Here is a 24,899-nt window from a genome sequence, read left to right on the forward strand (position 1 = left end):
CAACCATGTTCAAACATCAAAACAATGGAATTAAGGCCCTCAAGTGTGGGCAACCCTCAGCTATCATGTAGGTATCCATCACCCAATGCAAAAACAGTTTCCACCACCTAAAACATGCACATTTAAATCAGGCAGTCACTTACAGCAGACAAAAAGTAAAAACTATTTGCAGTATTATCAATTCCAAAGTTGCCAGTTACAACATCCTCGGTGTTCCATTTCTTTCGGACAGAAACAGCTGAAGAACAGTATTGTGTTGGAAATAATGTACAGCAGATTGCTAAAACAAATTATTTTTTTCTTTACTAGTTGCCCTGAAGGTATTTCCAACCTAAGCAAATACAAACCAAGTTGCTTGCACAAACTTTATCTTCATAGTTTAACCCTTTCAGCCCCTGCATCATTTTCCTAAATTTTCCTGTAGCCCCTTCCAATGTCAATGAATTCTTCCTGAGATGCGGTGCCCAGAATTTAATACAGTACTCCCAATGGGGTCTAATCAAGTCTTCACATAACTGAAGCATAATTTTGTCTCACTTGTATTCATCTTGAGATTGAAGGTACAAGAAGGAGAAGGGAACAGAAGGTTATGTTTATGTAGTAAAATGAAGTAGAGTGCGAAGGGGCTTGTACAAAGTACAATGTCAGTATGGAACAGGTAAAACATATAGCTTGCTGTTATGCTGTAAATTTGAAGTAGTGCTGTGCAATTTTGTATTTGTTTGATGAACTCCATCAGCTGTGAATGGGAGCCAGGTCAATACCAGCTGAGGCCTGGACGAATCTTCCCCTTGTTGGCATGAGTACATTCCTTTGACAGCACCTTCCAAACCCATGACCTCTTATCACCTAAAAGGACAAGAACAGCAGATGCATGGGGACACCACCATCTACAAATTCCCCTCGAAGTTACATATCAACTATAATACTACTCCTTCACCATCACCGGATCAAAATCCTGGAATTCCTTTCATAACATCACTGTTGGTGTTCTTACACCACATGGACTTCAGTGTTTCAAGACGGCCGTTTACCATCACCTTTTCAAAGGCAATTAGGGACGAGTAATAAATGCTGGCCTAACAAGCAACACCCAAATCTCATGAACAAATATCAAAAAAATGTCAGCTGATAATATAGCTTCCAATCATAGGGTGAAGGAAGGTGTGTACACAACAGACCGGAGATGAAGGGAAAGAGTTTGGATGGAATGGCCAGATTATCAGGCAAGGATTTAAACGTGCATTAGTTCGAATTGATGCCTCTACGTCACAGAATCTTTCAGCACAGTAGGCCATTTGACCCCTTGTGCCTGTTTCAACTCTTTTACTGCGTCATTATTCCCACTCCGTTGCTCTTTCCCCGTAGCCCTGAATTTGTCTTCTTTTCAAGCACTGATCTAATTCCATTCTGAAAATTATTACTCAATTTGCTTCCACCACCCTTTCAGACAGCATATTCCTGATCATCATAAATCGCTGCATTAAAAAACTCTCATCTCCCCCGGCTCTTTTGTCAATTACTTTGAATCTGTGGCTTATGGTCATTGACCTTTCTGCCAATGGAAACACTTACTCCTTGTTTACTTTTTTCAACATTGTTGAACATTATTATTAAAACCCTCTTGTTGAGCTTTTTACCTGTAAGTTTCTGATCCATTGGTTCTTCCTTGGTTGGACTGGCCTGTGGTTCTGTGTCTGAGTGAGAATGCCTCTGCTTATCCTTGTAACTCTTTACTGCACCACTTGCTTCCATTTTACCCTTGGCACCTTCGTTACAGCTTTTCCCAGACTTTCTTGATTTTAGAAAAGCTACCAAACTTGGATCTAATTAAACAGGAAGTGGAGGAATAAAACAAAGTTAACTTTACGTTTGCAGAGGGGAGAGGAAGAACAAGTTACTTGCTTGTTTTTGGAATAAAAATAATAATGGTATTTGCTGACATTTTAACCCTTAACACAATGTCAGTGAATGGACTCTTACACAGTCACAATCAGAAATTAACATGTACTTGTCACAAATGAAGTGTCAAGTTACAATCTCCAAATAGCACTGTGTTATGCCCAATGAATAAATCACAACTAGCAATGCCCAGTGGACAAGAAACAATATACAGTACCCAAACACCAATGGGAAATGAACAAATCACTACATGTAATGTCCAATGAATAAGTAACATTGTTTGATGCCCTCTGATGAATACACCAGAATGAATGCCGATCAATCTAGGAACAACATGCAAAGAACATTGCTGAATAAATTGTACCAAGTGTGTCCCGCCCAGTGAATAGCCTCATCATACAATTTAATGTCCAATTAATAGATCACACCAATATGTCAACTAATGAAATATAGTATTAATGTGTAATGACAGAAGATGTGCTGGTGTCTGTTAGAAAACAAGTAACAATTTCAGTGTTGCCAAAATGTACAGAATTCGAAGACAGTCACTGCAGTTAATGGAGCAAGGCCCACCAAATTCAATAAAGACAAGATGGCAAACACACTGAAATGACATAGTGTAAACTGACACTTTCAACCCTCAAGCACAGCAAATGCCTCATCATTTAACAGTTAGCTTAAACCATCTAACAGCCTCTCCCAAGAGCCTGGCACAATAGTCAGTTTTCAAAGAAATTTCCTAGCTGTTCACAATGACCCTAGCTCATGACTTCAACCCTTCGCCCCGAGGTATCCGAGCCATATTAAATGCACTATCTTGCTTTGAAGGGCAACCAAAGCTAGTAAAATCACATTCAGCCAAATTCCAAGGATCAAATATAATAATATTTTAAAGGCAGCAAAGTACAATCAACTGTCACTATTTCCAGCTTATTGAACAAATAGGATGGGCTTCCACAATCAGTTGCTTGTTGTGGCAAATAGCATAGTTGTCAGTATTTGCTTAGCAATAGCTCCCTCGCCTCGGAGTCAGAGGATCGAGTTCAAGCCCCACTCAGCTTGAATAATGAATCTAGGCTGGCAATCTGGTACAGTGCTAAGAGAATGCTGCATGGATTGGAATGCGTCTTTTTTTGTCGAGACCACAAATTAACATCCTACCTGTCCTGTAAAATGGATGTAAAAGATCCCATTGCACTATTTGAAGTAGAGGAAGCAGGTTCTCCCTGGTGTCCTAGCCAATATTTACCCCTCAAACCACAACTAAAAATAGGTGACCTCATCATCATCTCAGTGTTGTTTGTGGGAGCTTGCTGTGCACAAATTGGCTGTTGTGTTGCATACATTACAATAATAATCACAAAGTACAGTTCTGATGATAGGCTTGTTTCTTGCTCCAAAGATGTTACCTCTTTCTGGCTAAGTATTTCTCACACTTTCTGCTTTTAATTCTAAAGTGCTCCATTAGCTGCAAAGTGATTTGGAAATTGCAAAGTTTTGAAAGGTGTTAAATAAATTTCTTTTGCTTTCACCCAAGCTACATATGCCAGTCTGACTCAATAAATGGCACATTCACCTCTGGCTCAGAAGTGGTACATATAAAACCTACGCCTTGTGTTGTATGTACAATCCAGGTTGAAACTCTAGTAGCTGTTAAGCCAAGTTTCTGCTTGATTAGATGATACCATGGCACTGTTCCAAGAGCTCTCCTGATGTTTTGGCTCGTCTTTCTACTAGCACCCCCATCACAAACAGATTAAGTCACCATTTATTTTCACTCCTATTTGTGAGACTTCCTAACACAGTGATCACGAGATGTTCAAAGCCTTTCATGTGATAAGACATCACTAAAGTGCCTCAGGTTTGATTCCTCCCATGCTTATTTAGCTTACCTTCGCCAAGGTTGTGATTGAACACAATTGAACTCAGAGCCAACAGAGGAAAGACAGACTTGCATTTATGGAAATGCCTTTTGTGACCTCTGAGCATCCCATTCTACTGCTAATGAAATGCTTCTGAAGTAAAAACAGAAAGTGCTGGAACAACTCATTCCATTATCTATGCGGAGAAACAGCATTAACATTTCAAGTCCAAAATTATTCTTTTTCAGAATGTCAGCATTCCAAAGAAGAGTCACATTATAGATTCAAAACACGCACCAAAATATTGCTGCCGTACACTCCGGTGGGACCTTACAGTCCTGCCAATGGTGCACCTTTGCTGCAGGTTTTCCAGCAGCTAGGGGTGCATTCAACAGGTGACCTGTTTACAACAGCAGGACCATAAGATCCCACTGCCAGCCAGCAGCATGCCAGCTCCTGCCACCACAAAACAGTGCGTGGAAGAGGAGAAAATTCCCGCCCTTAAACTCTCTTTCGCAGATCTTCATAGATGCTGCCAACCTGCTGAATTTTTTCCAACATTTTGTTTTTATTTCAAATTTCTAGGATTCACATTCTTTGCTTCAAGTACTTTTGAATTGTAGTCAACAAATATAGGGAACATGGCTTGTGTACAGCAAGATCCCAAGCAGCATTGTGATAATGTCCATACAATTGTTCTTGGTGATGTTGGTATGAATATTGGCCAAGACACACAAATCTTAGTTTGCTAGTGGTAGGAGCAGCACTTAGGACGCAGCAATCGTCCAAGGGAACTCCTGGGGTAGAGGCACTGGGAAAATCTATCAGCTAAGATGTCCTGCTTTTGACAACTGTTCAGTGATCCATGCCAGATAGAATAGTTGAATAGCCAGATTATCAGGCTGACAGCACCTGTACAGTCCATGACTTCAGGAGAAAAAGTGAAAGCTGAAGGATGAAATTGGAATTAGGAAAGCCACAGTTTAATGCAGGCAGCAAAGATACGTTTACTCACCTAACCGGGTCAAAAGATTATTGCGTTCCTCCTCAATTTCCTTTTTAGACATGGCCTGCAATCTGGCTACATTCTCTTCATGAATCTTCTGTGCTTCTTGAGGGCTTATTTCCCCACCCAGCCTTTCTCCAGGTACCTGTCTCCCATCATCTGTGCCTGTGATAATTAAAGGTTTAAAAACATAACCCACACAAACAAAATACTTTCTCAATTAACACTGATAGTTAAAACTCTAATATCAGAGCATAATAGGAGTAAGTCAGCCAGCCCCTCAATCTGTTCCACCATTCAACGAGATTGAGACTGATCTGCATTTTAAGACAAGAGAAATGCTCACCAAGCTAATGTGCACATTTCCAATTCAATACTGGCCCCACAACAATAAGAGGTTTTGCTCCCTCTTCGTTTCTGTTAATCCAGCTCAAGATATTCTTGAAGCAGTCATGCTGGCAAGCAGCGCATTACAGAATTTTCACAGGAGTCTGTTGTTACCGTGGCAGAATTTAATCCAGGAACAGCCAAGACTCTCCGGCTGTTCCTGCTGGAGGATTCGATCCCTCAACATTCCTGTTGTAACAAAAGCTTTTCCCATGAAATCACCTGGTGAGTGCCCCTTTTCCAATATCTCAGTAACTGGAGATGGTGTTGACCTTTGCTCTCCTGTGACCCCGGTCGAGGGGCTGACAGTGGGCACTGCCTGACTTGCTTCAGCTGCCTTCTTTGCAGCAAGTTTCTGGGCAAAGATACTTTTCTTTCCTGAAACCAGCTTCACCTATTGCAACAGAAGAAAAATACAAAACAAGCGAGTCAGGAATTCATGCAAAATGGATAACTCACATGATTGTAGGGTAATTACAAGTGAGAAGGGACTCATTTTGGTTCATCCAACCAGATTAATCTTAAATTGTAATAATTTATTAAATGATTCTGAGGTTTCATCTCCACTTTTCTATCTGGGAACACATTCATACACAATTGTGTGTGTGAGCAAGAGCTACCACATATTAATCCTAAATGTGACAATTTTGGACCCATATTCCTTACTAAAGACAGCAGGGTTCTCAGTCTCAAATTATGTTGATTTTCCACTTCCTAACCAATGCCAAGTCCAAACATTATGGCCATAAACATTACGAATTATCCAGCAAGAGATATGGAGGACAGAATTGCTAGTCATTCATTGGAATTGCAAAGTAGTACAAGGTGACAACAGACAATGCAAATTGTCTTGTTGGTTGCAAGCAAAAAAGATCCAGATGTGCCAAAGTACCTTACAGCCAACTATTTTTTTCTATGAGGAAAAAAGAATTTGGGGAGGGCCTGAGTAGGAATGGAATAAGGCATATTTCACAAAGGCAGGCATAACTAGGCCCCATGCAAGTACTGATAGTGACTCCATTTATTTGGAGAAGTGAAACAAGTTAAAGGAGAAATCATTCAACGAGAGAACAAGTTCAGTCAGGTAAAGGAAGTTGGTGGTGGATGGGGACTTCTGAGCCTCCATAGCAAGAATAAGTAGAGGGCCCTCAGATCAGCCTGGCAAGGGATGGAGCTGTAGAGGGAATGGACTTTCATTGTGAAGAGGGGCCAGGAAACAAAATTCTTGAAATGACTTAGGGCATCAGGAGAATCATCAATGTAGATTGGAAGAGAATGGACGATCTTCACACAATGCTATCTTCCACCAACTTTTGCTTTTCTGCAGCCAAGGATTCCCTGCACTGTTGTTGAAAGAGCCCTCACTGTATCTGGCCCGATTCTCATACAGGTCCTCATCCCCTCAGGACTGGGACTGCTAGCCTCGGGGGACTGTTTGCTAGGACGGTTGGGGAGGGTTTAAACTAATATGCCAGGGGGACAGGAACCTATGTAAGGAGTCAGAGGAGGAGGGAGCAAGGAAAAAAAAAGGTAGAAAAGGGAATAAGAAAAGTGATAAGCAGAGAAATCAAGAACAAAGTTCAAACAGGACTATAAAGTGGATAAACTAATCATGCAGATAGATTTAAACAGGTACGATTTAATTGGGATTACGGAGACATGGCTGCAGGGTGACCAGGGATGGGAATTGAATATCCCAGGGTATTCAATATTTAGGAAGGACAAGCATAAAGGGAAAGCTGCTGGTTAAAGAGGAAATTAACACAAGTGAGAAAGGATATTAGTTCCAACAAAGTGGAGTCTGTATGGGTGGAGTTGAGAAATACCAAAGGACAAAAAACATCAGTGGGTGTCATAAGTAGACCCCCAAACTGCAGTGGTAATGTTGGGAATGGCATTAAACACGAAATGAGAGATGCATGTGATAAGGGAATATCACTGATCATGGGTGATTTTAATCCGCACATAGATTGGGCAAATCAAATTAGCCACAATGCCGTAGAGGAGGAATTCCTGGAGTGTATACTGGATAGTTTTCTTGATCAATATGCGTAGGAACAAACTAGAGAGCAGGCCATCTTAGACTGAGTACTGTGCAATGAGAAGAAAATCATTGCCAATCTAGTTGTACGAGACTCCTTGGGGATGAGCGACCATAACATGATAGAATTTTTTAAGGTGGACAATGAAATAATTGATTTGGAGACTAGGGTGCTGAATCTTAATAAAGAAAACTGGTGAAAGGAAAGAACTGAAGGAGATCAATATTGGGAAAATTGATGGGATTGAAGGCAGATAAATCCCCAGGGCTTGATAATCTACATCCTAGAGTACTTAAGGAAATGGTTCTAGAAATAGGGGCTGCATTGGTGGCCATCTTCCAGGATTCTACAGACTCTGGAACAGTCCCTGCAATCACTCAATTCAAAAAGGGAGTTAGAGAGAAATCAGAGAATTATAAACGAGTAAGCTTAACATCGATAGTGGGGAAAATTCTCAAATCCACTATCAAGGACTTTATAGCACAGCATTTAAAAAGCAGTGGTAGGATCAGATAGAGTCAGCATGGATTTATGAAGGGGAATCATGCTTGACACATCTGTTGGAATTCTTTGACGATGTAACTAATAGAGTTGACAAAGGGGAACCTGTCGATGTGGTATATTTGGACTTTCAGAAAGCATTTGACAAAGTTCCGCACAAGAGATTATCATGCAAGATTAAAGTACATGGGGTTGGGGGAAGTGTATTGAGATGGATAGAAAACTGCTTGGCAGAGAGGAAACAAGGAGTAGGAATTAATAGGTGCTTTTCAAATTGACAGGCAGTAACTAATGGGGTGCTACAGGTATCGGTGCTGGGACCCCAGCTATTCACAATATATATTAATGATTTGGATGAGGGAACAAAATGTAACATCTCAAAGTTTGCAAATGATACCAAGTTGGACGGGAGGTGGAATGTGGCAAGAATGCAGAGATCTTTCAGAATGATCTGGACAGGTTAGGTGACTGGGCTAACCAACGGTAGATGAGGTACAATTGAAATAAATGTGAGGTTATTCACATTGAAAGCAAAAACAAGAAGGCTGTAAATTGGGAGATGGGAGTGTGCAGCGGAACCTCAAGTGTCTTTGTGCACAGTCACTGAAGGTAAGGATGCAGGTGCAGCAGGTGGTAAAGGTGGTAAATGGCATGTTGGCCTTCATTGCGAGAGGGCTTGCGACAGGAGCAGGGATGTGTTGTTGCAATTGTACAGGGCCTTGGTGAGGCCACACCTAGAGCATTGTGCGCAGTTTTGATCTCCTTTTCTGAGGAAAGTTATTCTTGCTCTCGAGGGAGTGCAGCAAAGGTTTACTAGGCTGATTCTGGGGATGGCAGGACTAATGCATGAGGAGAGATTGACTGGGTTAGAATCGTTTTCGCTGGAGTTCAAATGAATGAGGGGGGGAATCTCATAGAGACTTATAAAATTCTAACTGGACTAGACAGGGTAGATGCAGAGAGGATACTCCCAACGTTGGGGAGTCCAGAACCAGGGGTCACAGTTTGAGGATTCAGGATAGACCATTTAGGACTGAGGTGAGAAGACATTTCTTCACCCAAAGAATGGTGAGCCTGTGGAATTCATTACCATAGAAAGTAGTTGATGCCGAAACATTGAATGTTTTCAAAAGGCAGCTGGATATAGCACTTAGGGTGAATGAGATCAAAGTGATGGGGAAATAGCAGGATTAGGCTATTGAGTTAGACGATCAGCCATGATCATAATGAATAGCGGAAAAGGTTCAAAGGGCCAAATGGCCTCCTCACACTCCAATGTTTCTATGTTTCCTCCCTCCCAGAACCACAATGGAGTTCTCTTCTCATTTTCCACCCTACCAGCCTTCACATTTAAAAGGATCATCCTCTGCCATTTCCTTCAGCCAAGTGTAATGCCACCCTCTAACAGAAGTTCCCCTCCCCTTCCCCTCAGAATTTTGAAGAGAGCATTCCTTTTTTGACACCTTGGTCCATCTCTCTATTGACCCCAACATCTCATCCCCTTCCCACAGCACCTTCCCATGTGATCCATTTCACTCCCTTTCCTCTTGGAGTCCAAGGCCCAAATACTCCTTCCAGGTGAAACGATGATTTACTGGCACTTCTTTCAATTTAGTCTGCTGTATTCACTACTCATAATGCAGCCCTGTCTACATTGGGAAAAGCAAAAACAGACTGAGCAACTACTTTGTGGAATACCTCCGCTCCATCTTACAATTACACATTTTCCAGTGAACATTTAGTAATACGTTAACAAGGCACAAAGAACTCTTTGAACTATCCAAAGTTATCCTTCTTTATGTATGTGCTTTACATGCATTTGTAATGAACTGTATGAACATGGTGAATGGTTAGAATCATTAGCCCAATACAAACAGCTGCCACTGTGCCTCAGTTCATTGGTTTAGTTTAATTGGTTAACTGTTTTGCCCACAAGTATAAATTGCTGCCCATGATAAGTCTGTTCTGAATGGTGGGGACTACATTGCCAAATTGGTGGTGATTTTGAGTTGTGGTCCCAGGTTGACAAAGAATCCAAGATTGTCAAAACCCATTTTATGCAAGACTCATAGCCAGCCGGCATCAACTTTCATTGTGTCAGTCTAGGAGTGAAAAGCCAGTGAAGCACCCGGTCCCACGATATCATAGAATGGTTACAGAACAGGATGCTATTCAGCCTGTGGTGTGCGCTAGCCTCCTGAAGGAATAATTCACCAAGCGCCTTTCACCTAGTAGCCCTGCTTTTCTTTTTCTTTCCAGATAATAATCTAATTCCCTTCTGAATGCCTCGATTGAACCTGTCTCCAACACACTCTCATTCAACACATTCCAGATCCAAAACCACTTTTTGCATGAAAGCTTTTTCTTCATTTTGCCATTGTTTCTCTTACTAATTACCTTAAATCTAAGCCCTTTGTTCTCAAACCTTCCACTAATGGGAACAATTTCTTCGTATCCACTCGGTCCAGACCCCTCATTATTTCTGAATGCCTCGACTAAATCGCCTCTCAAACTTCTCTTCTCTGAGGAAAGCAGTCCCAACTTTTCCAATGTTTCTAGGTAACTGAAGTTCCTTATTTCTGGAACTATTCAAGACTCTCTCTACCCTCTGAAATGCCATGACATCCTTCTCACAGAACTGAACATGATACTTCATTTAGGGCCAAATCAGTGTTTTAGATATGTTTAAATTATCTTCCTTGCTTTATTAACTGGTCTCTTAACCAAGGTTTTATGCACAGATCCCCCTGCTCTTGTAACCTCTGTAGAATTGTATCTTTTATTTTTTATATAGTCTCTGCGTTCTTCCCATCAAAAATCAATCACTTCACACTTCTCAGCATTAAAATTTAATCTGTCACTTGTTTCCCTATTTCACCAAACTGCTCACGTCCTTTTGAAGTTATGCACTCTTCCCCCTCATTGCTTACAATACTTGCAAAGTTTCATACCATCCACAATTTTTGAAATTATGTCTTGTACACCAATCGGTAATACATATCAGAAAGAGCAGGGTCCTGCTGGAGAACTCCACTACAAACCATTCTCTACTCTGAAAAATAACTAATCACTACTCATTTCCTGTCACTCAACCAATTTTGTATGCACATTGTCACTGTCCCTTTTGTTACATGAGCTTTAACTTTGCTCACAAGTCTGTTGGGCAGCACTTTATCAAAAATCTTTTGGAAATCCATCAACGGCATTACCCCAACCAATCCTTTCTGTTGCTTCAACAACACTCAAGGAAGTTAGTTAAAATACAATTTGCCTTTAACAACTCCAAATTGACTTTTTTAAATTAATCCATATTTGCCAAATGACCACTAATTATGTCCAAAATGATCATTTCTAAAAGTTTCCCCACCATCAGGATTAAAATTACTGGGCTAGAGTTGCTGGTCTCATCTTTAAATTTTTTTGGAGCACCGATGTAACATTTGCATTCTCTGTTTCTGGTAACTCCAATGGAATTACATATAATTCACAATACTGGAACTGGTAAGTCTACACAAATGACAGATGCCAGTGTATATGCTACATATCAGTTTACCTCAGCCCTCATCATTTAACCCTATCAGCAGAACATTCTGTTACTTTATGGATATGTGGAACCATATCCTTTAGGTACCTATCTAGCTTGCTTTTTTATGTATCTATGCTGCGCACCTCAACTACACTATGTAGTAGCAAATTCCATTAACTACTCTCTGGATAAAGTAGTGTCTCTTCAATTCCCAACTGGATTATTGATAACTGTTTTATATTCATGCCACCTATTTTTTGTATCCCATAGGTTTCTCTATGTTTACTTTATCCAATCCGTACATAATCCTAAGGGCATCCATCAAAAAGCCGGGGTCTTTGATTTTCTAAGGGAAAGAGCCCCAGCCTGTTCAATCTATCCTGATGGGTGTAAATTCTGTTTAGTATCATTCTAGTCAATGCTGCAACTTTCCTGTACTAGTATAGCCTTTTTGTAACATGCAGACCAGGAATGCATCTTAGAACCATTTGGCAGCTGGCACTGAGCGAAGAACAGGAGGCTTTAAGTCCCTACTTTCAAACAATGCTAAGAAAATACAATATTATTTGAAAAGCAATTACCTCACTTTGCACCTCCGACCTGTGAAAGACTTTTGGGAAGGCTAGCCCTGTTGATGCAGGAAGGAATATCGGAGTCGCTCTTGTGTCTCTCTCCTGAAAGGAAAAGAGCAAACAAAGGAATCAGTAAAATGCTGAATTCTGTGCTCTATCTTTTGAAGTTTTCTACAAAGCATCTTCTAATGAGGACTCTGCATTCTGTGGAGAATCCAGAGAAAGTGAGATCATTCACCTGAGAGCAAAGAAGGTTACAATGAAATTTAATGGAGCTTTTTGATAAATAAGGATAAATTATTGCCACCTGCAGGAGAATCAATAATCAGACATCTACCTGTACAAGATTTTTTTTCTATTCATGGGATGAGGGCATCGTGGGCACGGCCAGTATTTGTTGCCCATTTCTAATTGTCCATGAACTGAGTGGCTTGAGGGGACATTTCAGAGGGCAGTTAAAAGTCAATCACATTGCTGTGGATTTGCAGTCACATAACTTCATTGCACTGTTAATACAAGCCTACTTGTGACGTTAATAAATAAATTTTAAACATGTAGGCTGGACCAGGTATGGATGGCAGATTTCCTTCCCTCAAACATTAATAAACGTTCAATAATGGTTTCAAGGTCACTACCGCTGAGAACAGCTTCCAGATTACTAACTGTATTTAAGATCCACCAGCTGCCGTGGTGGGATTTGGACCCATGTCCCAGAGCATTAGCCAGGGCCTCTGGTGACATTAGTACTACGCCAGTGCCTCCTCCTTAATTATAGCCTTAAATGCTTTTTCCACCTTTAGGTCATGTGAATACGAAGAAGGCGAATGGAATGTTGGCCTTTATAGCCAGGGGGATAGAATATAAAAGCAGGGAGGTCTTGCTGCACTGGTGAGGCTGCAACTGGAGTACTGTGGGCAGTTTTGGTCCCCTTATTTGCGAAAGGATATATTGGCCTTGGAGGGAGTACAGAGAAGGTTCACCAGGCTGATACCAGAGATGAGGGGGTTAGATTATGAAGAGAGATTGAACATACTGGGTCTGTACTCGTTAGAGTTTAGAAGGCTGAGGGAGGACCTTATAGACACTTAGAAGATAATGAAGGGGCTAGATAGGGTAGAGGTAGAAAGATTCTTCCCGCTTAGAAAGGAAAACAGAACTAGAGGGCACAGCCTCAAAATAAGGGGGAAGCAGTTTAGAACAGAGTTGAGGAGGAACTTCTTCACTCAATGGGTGGTGAATCACTGCCCATTGAAGTGGTGAAGGCTACCTCGTTGAATATACTTAAGTCGCAGGTAGATAGACTTCTGATAGACAAGGGAATTAAGGGTAATGGGGAGAAAGTGGGAAAGTGGAACTGATCCACTTCAGATCAACCATGATCTTATTGAATGGCGGGGCAGGCTCGAAGGGCTAGATGGCCTACTCCTGCTCCTATTTCTTATGAATACACCTTCCTTTGTGAAAACTTAGCATTTTAAAATAGCTTGTTTTCCAAACCTTATGAAAACATAGCCAAAAAACTCTGAGAAATGGCAGTGAACCAAAGGGAAATCAAGGATATCTGGAATCATATTCGGGCGAGGGCGACGGAGAGGTGGAGAGGGAGACAAAAGGGTAAAGTGTTGCTTTTGATGCTTCTCAGGATTTCCCACAACATTTTACAAGCAGTTAAATATTTTTCAAGTGCTTTTACTGTTACTTGTGTAATGTAAAACTATTTGTTATTGAAAACATCTCCCATGGTGGGATTCAAGCTAGGGACCCCAGAGCACTGTTCTAAGTTTGTGGTTTACCAATTTAGTGATCTATATCACTAGGCCACACAAGGAACCCCAGCTTACCTTCACCTGCCACAAGATGATTTTTATTGAATTCAAATTTGACCATCTACCATGGTGGGATTGAGCATGGGACTTGAAATTGCCCAAGGTTTGTGGATTACCAGTGCAGTGACCTATACTACTAGGTCACAGGATGAAGCTTTGTGTAATAGAGCAAACACAGCAGCCAATTTGGGCACAAGTTCCCAGAAATTAACATCATGACAACTGTACAGTCACACACAAACTAAATGACCCCCACCAGGTAATGGACAAAAAGCGAAGTGTGTCACATCTGAGCAATCCAATCAAGATAGTTCCTCAGCCACCTGATTTCAATTTTCAAAATTTCACAATTACTCTTGCTTCATATGAAACAAATCAAATTGCACCAAGTGATTGAACAGGAATAGTTATGGAAGTATTAGTATTCTATTGTATACACCTCTCAGTGCTCTAAAACGGCTGGCTCAAAAATTATGGCCTTATTTAAGACACCAGTGAAAAAAAGAAAGAAATTGCTATTATATAGCACCTTTCACAACCACTGGCCTCAAAGTCTATTGCAGCCAATAAATTATTTTTAAAGTGCAGTCACTGGCATAATTTAGGAAATACAGCAGCCAATTAGCTCACAGGAAGACCCCACAAACATCAATGTAGTAATGACCAGGTAATATGTTTAAACAATATTGGTTAAACAATAAATATTGACCAGTACAATTAACCACTGTTCGTCAAAATAGTAAGAAGTCTCACAATACCAGGTTAAAGTCCAACCAGTTTATTTGTTTTCAGAGCACTGCCACTTCATCAGGTGCCCTTCAAAGACACTCCAAAAGCTAGTGAATTTTGCTACCAAATAAACCTGTTGAACTTTAATCTGGTGTTGAGAGACTTCTTATTGTGTTTACCCCAATCTAATGCCAGCATCTCCACATCTTCAAAATAGTGCCATGAAACCTTTAATGTACACCTGAGGATTAGACAGGATGGATAGCAAGAGCCTTTTTCCTCAGATGGTGATGACTAGCATGAGGAGACATAGAACAGCTGTCAGAGATAGCTCTTTACTCAGAGAGTAGTAAGGGCATGGAATGCCCTGCCAGCAACAGTAGTGGACTCGCCAACATTAAGGGCATTTAAATGGTTATTGTATAAATATGTGGATGATATTGGAATAGTGTAGGTTAGATGGGCTTTAGATTGGTTTTCACAGGTTGGCACAACATCAAGGGCCAAAGGGCCTATACTGCGCTGTATCGGACAGATAGGGCCTAAGGTTTAGCCATTCATTTTAAAGATCGCACCTCATACTAGTCTGGACTGTATTCAAATCTGTGGAGTGGGACTTGAACAGAAAATCTTCTGACTCAGAGGTGGCAGTGCTACGAACACAGCCAGATGGAAAGCAGACAAGCAAAGCCCAGTGACAATGGGTGGATCACCAACCTATTGAGTGGAGACAAAACACTTAACAAGGTACTAGCAAGTGTGTATGATGGGTCTGATGGCCAGAGAGCAAACCAACAATGAGAATATGGCTTCCAGGCTCTTTGCAACCCTTTCACGCACAATCCCTACTATTTTTCACCTCAGCACCATGTTGTGAGACACCTTGGATTTATTCAAAAACTTACAATAATTTTTGACAAGACAGCTGTGATGTGTCTATCCTGTAAATCCATCTGCTCCTCACTATCATCTCCTTGGAATCTAATTTTTCCTGTCTTTGACCTTTTCGATGGAACTGGCATTAATGATGGAGGAAGGTCAGGAAGAGCTGAAACAAAATAGATAAGCAGTTAGCTTCTGGTGTCCACAAAAAGCATTGTGATGATCAGATTATCTGTTTTAGTCACATTGGTTGAGGATTGAGTATTGGCTGGGAGATGAGGGAGAATTTCCCCGCTCTTCTAATCGTGCCATGGAAACTGTTAGTCAACCTGAGAGCACAGACTTGATTTAGCATCTCAGTCAAAAAGTGTAGCATTCTCTCAGTATTGAAGTGAAACTCCTCCCGAGATTTTGTGTTTGTGTGTCCAGAGTAGGACTTGGTCCAAAGGTCATCAATTTTGGATGAAATGGGGAACTTCTAAATACTCGTAAATGGTGAAAAGGTAAGAACAGTGGAGGAAGGACAAACAGATTAACGGGTTTGTGGACACAGATCAATAAAGTGTAATCAGGTGCAAAAGTAAAATCAAAACCCAATGCAATATTAGCCTATGTGACAAGAGGGCAAGAATATGTAGAAGGGAGTACGTTTTGCTATAGCAACACAAAATCCTTGTTAGCATATATCTGGAGTTATGAGCACTATGTCCTGGAAAAGATATACTAACTTTGAAAGGAGGGCAGCTCAGATGTACCAGAATCTTAACAGCGCTCTAAGGTTTAAATTGTGAAGAGCGAGTTTATAAACACGATTCCCTTGAATTTAGAAGTTTATGAAGTCATACGATTAAGGATTATATACCACGTGAGTACAAATTGTACCAGTGGAAGATTGGGAAGGTCTTAAAGGAAGAGAGACAGGAAACAGCCAAGATGATTTAGGAAGGTGGGAGGCTGAGAAATACAATAAATAGAAGTAGACTATATATCCTTCGAGTCTGCGCCATCATTCAATAGGATCACAGTAATCTCCTGCCTCAACTCCACTTTCCTGCCTGTTCCCATATCCCTTAATACCCTGAAAAAGAGAATTCAATGTTGAAAAAGACACAGTCCTCTGGGGTGGAGCATTATATTTCACAACCCACTGAGTAAGGAAATTTCTCTTCATCTCAGTCCTAAATAACCAAATCCTTAACCCTAGGAGAATGGTTTGATTCCCCAGCGAAGAAAAACAACCTCTTTGTCTACCTTGTCAAGCCCCTTCAGAATCTTGTACGTTGCAATGAGATCGTTTCTCAATATTTAAACCTGTGAAAGTTCAAGTCCAATTTACTCAGTCTCGCATCCTCAGAACCAAACTCGTGAACTTTCACTCTACCACCTCCAATGTAAGAATATTCTTCCTTCCTCCCCACATTTAACTTGTACATACATTTTACTAAAAATTTTAGGGTTTTATCCACTTCACCAGTTTTTTGCCTCAGCACCAGGATGAAAATGTACCCTTTTTTTTGTTGCTGTGACGGTATCAATATTTGCAGTGTCTTCCTTATATTGGAAAGCTACTGTTTTAAGCTGCTGCAGCTACTTTGGCATTTCAGCATCTAAGATAACATTTTCTGGGATTGGGTAACTTAATCAAACAACAAGGCTAACATAAAGTCTCAATCTCAGTCCCAAAGCTTTCAACAGTCTGTTCCAGGTACTTTCTGATTTGCAATGCTAAAGAAAGGCCTTGCATAGTTTGTTAACTAGGTAGGGCTTCTGTCAGAGTTAAAAGATTTGAGCCTTCAAATGTATGCTAATCTTTTTTAACAAATCATTTTTTTCAGTGAAAACATTACCTCCCTTTTAAACAGAATGGATTGATAACACGTGGAATCCAATAATATCTCATATTTAAGACCGGGATAGACAGGTTTCTGGTTTCTCAGGGAATCAAAGGATTTTGGGATTGGGCAGTAAAGTGGAGTTTGGAATCTCAGAATTGTTACATCACAGAAAGAGACCATTTGACAAATTGTGTCTACCGATTCTCCAAACATACTTAGTGCCATTCTCCTGCCTTTTCCCCAGTTGAAACCCAACATCAGCCATGATTGTATTGAATGGCGGAGCAGGTTTGAAGGGGCTATAAAGTCCACTTCTACCATAATCACTTGTGTTAAGATATCAAAAGGTAATAAATTAAGAATTTAAATGTGGATGTTGGAATTATTGTAAAGTTGACACACTGATTTATGGGCAGGCTTAATGCATTTCTCACATGTACAACAATATTAAATGCAAGCATAGGATCACTGTGAAAGGTAGGACTTGATGATCAGTTTAATTACGATCTCCATTGAAAAATATTCATGGTAGTTTGAGCAAAACATTGAATTTAATCTAAAATAAAAGCAAATGCTGGAAATAGAACCATGGAAAAGTCAGTGTAGAAAGAGGCCATTCAGTCCATTATGTCTGCACCAGCCCAGAAAGAGGGGAAAAAAGCTAGCTGTCATTTTAATTCCACTTTCCAGCATTTGGTCAGTAGCCTTCCAGATTACAGAACTTCAGGTGCAGGTCCAGCTGCCTTTTAAATTAGTGAGCATTTCAGTTATTAGGCAGTGAATTCTAGGCACCCACCACCCTCTGGGTGAGAAGGTTTTTCCTCATGTTTGCTCTATTCCTTCTACCAATCACCTTAAATTTTGTTGCCTGGTAATTACCAACTCCATGAGGGGAAACAATTCGTTGTTGTCTACCCTATCTATGCCCCTCATAAATTTTGTACACCTCAATTAGGTCATCCATTAGCCTCCTCTGTTCAAAAGAAAACACAAACCCAGCCCATCCAATCTCTCCTCAGAGCTGCAATTCAAGGCCTGGTGACATTCAGATATAAATCTGAAATAAAAAAAGGAAGTGCTGGAAAGGCTCAGCAGGTCTGGCAACATCCGTAAGTCAATGTTTCGAATCCAATATGACTCTTCTTCAGAACAGAAGCAGTAAATGAATTTAATCTATTGTATCTGAATTAACACAATCATACTGAGGGGACTATGCAAGTCTCAAATTTGATGCAGAACTCTGCAAATGAAATCAAGTGGCTGTAGATTAATCAACATCTGTCTTGCAGATAGTCACAAAGACTTCAATAGAGTTCACAATAGATAGTTAAGAATCTGCAAGGCAATTTTATATGTTAAAATTCAGTCAGTCAGCTGCAAAATAATAAAAGTGGGGGAAGAATAGCATTAAGGAGGCAGAAATGGCAACATAAAGTCCGCAAGTAAATATAAAGCACACATGCTATATCACAATGTTATAAATGATATGCAAAACCGCTAGTGGTTATAAAATGCACGTCCCTAAGCTTGTCAAAATCAGCTTAAAATGAAAAATAATTATCTTTTAGATAAGGGTGGTGGAGGCCGAGACCCTCAGAACATTTGTGAAATAGGTAGATGTGCATTTGTGATACCAAAGCAGACAAGGCTATGGGCCAATTGCTGGAAAATGGAGTTAGAATAGTTGAATGGTTTGTCCTTGACTGATGCAATCTCAATGGGCCGAAGGGCCTTTTTCTGTGCGGTTGATCTCCATGACTCTAGATTGAGATGTCAAACACAAATTAAAATCAATTGAAAAATGTAATATGCATGATATTGAAAGATCTTTGTTGGGTTAAAGTATCAAGGAATATGGAGAAATAGTCAGATAATGAGGTTACAGTGTTAATCAGACATGATCTGACTGAATAGTGTAGCAGATTACAGAGCAACCTACCTACATTCTTACCCATAATTCTCCACGTCAATTAGTAACCAATTTAAGTATTTGTAGTATTCAGGCATTTTTACCAGTAAAAAGCATAGTTCAGTTCTTGCTCATTCCCAACCCCCTTACATCAGATCCAGCATCTGATTACCACACTAAGGATACATAGCAAAAATTCAATCCAAACCTTCCAAAGTGACTGTGTCCCGTAAGCCTGCACTGGTCTGGCCTCCAGCTGCATTTTCCAATTCTACTTTCCTCTTGTTTACCACCTTGGCAGCTGGAGATGTTCCTGCTGCTAGGAACTGCTGCTGGAACTGGAGAAGATCGTCTTCAGATTCGCCAGGCTTCGGCCTACCCAACATCATCTTAGTTTTGGATGGCCTGCTGTAAATGGGAGAGCGGCACAGTCAGCCTCACTGCACTAGAAGGCATATAACTGAGGTAACACCATCTTACTCAACCCACTTTCCTAGTTGCTATCATCATCGATTAGGGGTGCCCATCGTGTCTTTACCAATTAACTGAAACAGCTTTGTAACTAGCCCCAAACCCTGCATTTTCACTGTAACTCTGCAAACGTTTCCTTTTCATGAATATATCCTATTCTCTTTCCAAAGTTACTGCTGAATTTTGCTTCAAGTACCATTTTGGGCAAGTGCATTCCAGATCAAAGCAATTTGCTGCATAAAACAAAATTAGCATGTTCCCTCTAGTTCTTTCGATAATTATCGTAAATCTGTGGCCTCTGGTTACCAACCCTGTCACCAAGGGAAAGGTTCTCCCTATCTATTCAATTAGAACTGATCAATTTTGAATCTTTCCATTAAATCTCCCACTAGTCTTTCCAAATTGCTTTGCATAACTGAAGTCCCTCAGGCCTGGTATTATTTTGATGAATCTCCTCTGCACCATCACCACAGCCTAAAGTGGAGTGCCTGGAATTGGACAAAATACTCCAGTTGGGGCTTAACCAAAGTACCCCATTTCCCAACCTTATCACAGAGAAAAGTTATCAGTTACTTTAACTCGGGTTCATCGGCAACAGCAGACCTGAGGCCACTGGGCACCTTTGAACTAAGACAGGAGTGGTAGCACATCTTTTGACTGCAAGAGGTTTCATTGCCAAACTCTATCCCATCTTGATCTGTCATCCACTCACAAGCATTTTCCAGCAGATGATTGAAGTAGGGCAGGAAGATGAATAAAAAACCCTGACTCGTTTCCCATTTTGTACATGACTTGGGACTCCGAGATCAATAGCAGCCTTAAATCAGAAAGCTCAGCAGAGACCATGGAACAGACCAGACACCTTCTAGTCTACATGGCTCACTGGTTTTACCACTGAAATGGAAAATGTATTCCAAACATAAAGACTACAATTTCTGCAGTGCCTTTCAATACCTCTGGATGTCCCAAAGCACTTTAGAATCAATGAAGTGGTGCAGTCACAGCAATAATGTAGGAAACACAGCAGCCAAATTTGTTCACAGCAAAGTCCCATAAACAGCAATGTGACAATGGCCAGATAATCCATTTGAGTAACGTTGGTTGAGGAATAAGTATTTGCCAGAATATCTATTCCTTCTCTTCTAAATAGGATGAACTGAAAAGGCAGAGCCTGAGTTTAACATCTCATCTTGAAGTTGGTATCTTGGGCAGTGTAGCGTTTTCAGTATTGCACTGCAGAGTCAGTCTGGATTATGAGCTCAAATTTCTGTACCCATAACTTGAGTCGAGAGCGCTAGCAATGAGCCACAGCTATCAGCTTGCTCTTTTCAACAGTGCTGAATCTGTTAAAGAAACAGGCTAATGGTTCTTCATTATCTCATGGAATTCTGAAGAGTTGCTGGATAATGGCAATCTGGATGTATCCATTTTATTCAGAAACTCCTGTACCTGTCCATTCCACTGACAGTCTGCTATGCCCTCCCCCACCACCGCTCCCCCCTCCTCCTCCCCCCCACCACCGCTCCCCCCTCCTCCTGCCCCCCACCACCGCTCCCCCCTCCTCCTGCCCCCCACCACCGCTCCCCCCTCCACTACCCCTGCTCCCCACCCCCCACTCAACCCCCGGTCCCCTCCCCCACACTCCGCTCCACTCCCCTCCCCTCCCCGCTCCCCTCCCCCCCCCACACCCCTCCCTTCCCCCCCTCACCGCACCCACCCCGCTCCCCTCCCCCCCTCACCGCACCCGCCCCGCTCCCCTCCCCTCCCTCACCGCACCCGCCCCGCTCCCCTCCCCTCCCTCACCGCACCCGCCCCGCTCCCCTCCCCTCCCTCACCGCACCCGCCCCGCTCCCCTCCCCTCCCTCACCGCACCCGCCCCGCTCCCCTCCCCTCCCTCACCGCACCCGCCCCGCTCCCCTCCCCTCCCTCACCGCACCCGCCCCGCTCCCCTCCCCTCCCTCACCGCACCCGCCCCGCTCCCCTCCCCCACCGCACCCGCCCCGCTCCCCTCCCCTCCCTCACCGCACCCGCCCCGCTCCCCTCCCTCACCGCACCCGCCCCGCTCCCCTCCCCTCCCTCACCGCACCTGCCCCGCTCCCCTCCCCTCCCTCACCGCACCCGCCCCGCTCCCCTCCCCTCCCTCACCGCACCCGCCCCGCTCCCCTCCCCTCCCTCACCGCACCCGCCCCGCTCCCCTCCCCTCCCTCACCGCACCCGCCCCGCTCCCCTCCCCTCCCTCACCGCACCCGCCCCGCTCCCCTCCCTCACCGCACCCGCCCCGCTCCCCTCCCCTCCCCTCCCTCACCGCACCCGCCCCGCTCCCCTCCCCTCCCTCACCGCACCCGCCCCGCTCCCCTCCCTCACCGCACCCGCCCCGCTCCCCTCCCCTCCCTCACCGCACCCGCCCCGCTCCCCTCCCCTCCCTCACCGCACCCGCCCCGCTCCCCTCCCCTCCCTCACCGCACCCGCCCCGCTCCCCTCCCCTCCCTCACCGCACCCGCCCCGCTCCCCTCCCCTCCCTCACCGCACCCGCCCCGCTCCCCTCCCTCACCGCACCCGCCCCGCTCCCCCACCCTGCGCGCACCCCCCCTCCCCCCCCTCCCCGCACGCACCCCCCCGCGCACCCCCCCTCCCCCGCACCCCCTCCCACTCCCCCCCTCCCCCGCACCCCCCCCTCCCCCCCTTCCCCCCCTCCCCCGCACCCCCACACCCTCCCCTCCCCCCCCGCCGCCCCCCTTCCCCCCCACCACCCCACCGCCGACCCCCACCACCCCCCCTCCCCCTACCCCCCCCGCTCCCCCTACCCCCCCCGCGCACCCCCCACCGCGCACCCCCCACCCCCTACCCCCCCCGCGCACCCCCCACCCCCGCCCCCCCCCCACCCCCGCCCCCCCCTACCCCCCCCGCGCACCCCCCACCCCCGCCCCCCCCGCCCCCCCGCGCACCCCCCACCCCCGCCCCCCCCTACCCCCCCCGCGCACCCCCCACCCCCGCCCCCCCCGCGCACCCCCCACCCCCGCCCCCCCCTACCCCCCCCCCACCCCCCCCTACCCCGCCCCCCCCCCGCCCCCCCCTACCCCCCCCGCGCCCCCCCCACCCCCGCCCCCCCCCTACCCCCCCCCGCGCCCCCCCACCCCCGCCCCCCCCCACCCCCGCCCCCCCCCCTACCCCCCCCCGCGCCCCCCCCACCCCCGCCCCCCCCCCGCCCCCCCCCCTACCCCCCCCCGCGCACCCCCCCGCGCCCCCCCACCCCCGCCCCCCCCCCTACCCCCCACCCCCGCCCCCCCCGCCCACCCCCCCCCCGCGCACCCCCCACCCCCGCCCCCCCCCCTACCCCCCCCCGCACCCCCCACCCCCGCCCCCCCCCTACCCCCCCCCCGCCCCCCCCCACCCCCCCCCCCCGCCCCCCCCTACCCCCCCCCGCACCCCCCACCCCCGCCCCCCCCCTACCCCCCCCCCGCCCCCCCCCACCCCCCCCCCCCGCCCCCCCCTACCCCCCCCCCCCGCCCCCCCCCCGCGCACCCCCCACCCCCGCACCCCCCACCCCCGCCCCCCCCCCACCCCCCCCCCGCGCACCCCCCACCCCCGCACCCCCCACCCCCGCCCCCCCCTACCCCCCCCCGCGCACCCCCCACCCCCGCCCCCCCCTACCCCCCCCGCGCACCCCCCACCCCCCCTACCCGCCCCCCCACCCCCCCTACCCCCCCGCGCGCACCCCCCACCCCCACCCCCCCGCGCGCACCCCCCACCCCCACCCCCCCGCGCGCACCCCCGCCCCCCCTACCCCCCCACCCCCCCCGCGCGCACCCCCGCCCCCCCTACCCCCCCCGCGCGCACCCCCCACCCCCGCCCCCCCTACCCCCCCACCCCCCCCGCGCGCACCCCCCACCCCCGCCCCCCCTACCCCCCCACCCCCCCCGCGCGCACCCCCCACCCCCGCCCCCCCCGCGCGCACCCCCCACCCCCTCCCCCCTACCCCCCCACCCCCTCCGCGCGCACCCCCCGCCCCCGCTACCCCCCCTACCCCCCCTCCCGCCCCCCCTACCCCCCCTCCACCTCCGCGCACCCCCCCTCCCCTCCACCTCCGCGCACCCCCCCTCCCCTCCACCTCCGCGCACCCCCCCTCCCCTCCACCTCCGCGCACCCCCCCTCCCCTCCACCTCCGCGCACCCAGCCCGCTCCCCTCCCCTCCCCTTCCCCCCCGCGCACCCAGCCCGCTCCCCACGCCCCAATACCCCCCCTCCAGTACCCCCCCTTCCTCCAATACCCCCCTCCTCCTCCAATACCCCCCCCGGAATCCCCACTTACTTTCTAACTTTGCAACCACCACCTGCAAATCACTCTAAACAGTGACAAACCTCCCCTCGGCTTCCGGTCCAAGACGGAAATGGGGAAGGACGGGGGCGGGGAGACGGCGGAGGGCGGGGAGACGGCGGAGGGCGAGGGCGGGGCGAGGGCGAGGGCGGGGATACGGGAGGAGGGAGGGCGGGGGGACGGGGAGGTGTAGTAGGGAGGTGTGGCGGGGGGGCGTGGGGAGGAGAGGGGGCGGGGTGAGAGGGGGAGGAGAGGGGCGGGGGGGAGAGGGGCGGGGTGGGGGCGCGGCGGCGGTGTGGGGGCGTGGGGGGGGCGGGGCGGAGGGAGGGGGTGGTGAGGGAGAGGGTGGGGGTGGGGGGGAGAGAGGAGGGGGCGGGGAGGGTGGAGGGGGGAGAGAAATGTTCTGGAGAAGGGGAGTGCCATTGGAAAGCGGGGGGTAGGGGCGTCGGTGGATGGAGTTGGGTAAGACACTGATTCTGAAGCTGCTTTGCAAAATAAAGAACCTGTTTCTGAACAGAAATAAAGTGACGACTCAACGGGCTCCTTCCGAAGAGACTTCGGAGGAGTTAAAATTCTCTCAATCCTCTCTCTCGGCCAGTCTCTACATCGCAAGCCCGAGGTTTGAAGAAATATCTGACTGTGTCCGGTTATAAGGCCAACATTGTAACAAGGACTATACTTCAAAACTGCCTCAGTTGAGTCCGGCAATGCTGGAAAGTGCCATTTATAAATACAAATTTTTTTTTCCGTTTTGGAAATTTCAGAAGGGGTTGTTCCCTGGGAGCCTTCTGATGCTCTCTCAAGCGGGGAAAGAGTTCGGTTGTTTCCATCACAGTAACATCAGTCGCTGACAGTTGTTTTCCAAAGTAGATCTTGCTTTTTGCAATGTGAAGGAGGCGGCCTGATTTGTTTTGAGGGAAAGGTGTAGAAAGGGGGCTTACCTATTTTCTGTTGTATATTTAACCGTCCTCCAAGAGCACCGGAAAACATTGGCCGGTCGTTTAAATCAATATTTCTCTATGAGATCTTGCTATAGGCAAATAACTGCAATGTTTATCATCCCAAATAACAGTGATTGCACGCCAAAACAGATCACCGGTTGTGAATCGCTTCGGAAGTATCCTAAGGATGTGAA

General features: G+C 46.3%; 1 protein-coding gene across 1 annotated transcript in view; it reads right to left on the reverse strand.

Moving 5' to 3' along the window:
- Window positions 1-23,796, reverse strand: part of LOC145339319 (RNA polymerase II-associated protein 1-like) — a 47,019-nt gene extending 23,223 nt beyond the window's left edge. The window contains exons 1-7 of the mRNA XM_080183745.1: window positions 23,759-23,796; window positions 19,188-19,387; window positions 15,259-15,401; window positions 11,808-11,900; window positions 5,380-5,551; window positions 4,780-4,935; window positions 1,641-1,826 (exon numbers count right to left, since the gene is read on the reverse strand). Coding sequence (XP_080039871.1) covers window positions 1,641-1,826; window positions 4,780-4,935; window positions 5,380-5,551; window positions 11,808-11,900; window positions 15,259-15,401; window positions 19,188-19,368 — 931 coding nt within the window. The 5' untranslated portion in view covers window positions 19,369-19,387; window positions 23,759-23,796. The remainder of the gene's footprint in view (window positions 1-1,640; window positions 1,827-4,779; window positions 4,936-5,379; window positions 5,552-11,807; window positions 11,901-15,258; window positions 15,402-19,187; window positions 19,388-23,758) is intronic.
- Between the last annotated feature and the right edge of the window lie 1,103 nt (window positions 23,797-24,899).

Source organism: Carcharhinus amblyrhynchos, unplaced genomic scaffold (genome assembly GCF_965287045.1).
Source record: "Carcharhinus amblyrhynchos unplaced genomic scaffold, sCarAmb.v2.hapA scaffold_401, whole genome shotgun sequence".
Taxonomy (NCBI): domain Eukaryota; kingdom Metazoa; phylum Chordata; class Chondrichthyes; order Carcharhiniformes; family Carcharhinidae; genus Carcharhinus; species Carcharhinus amblyrhynchos.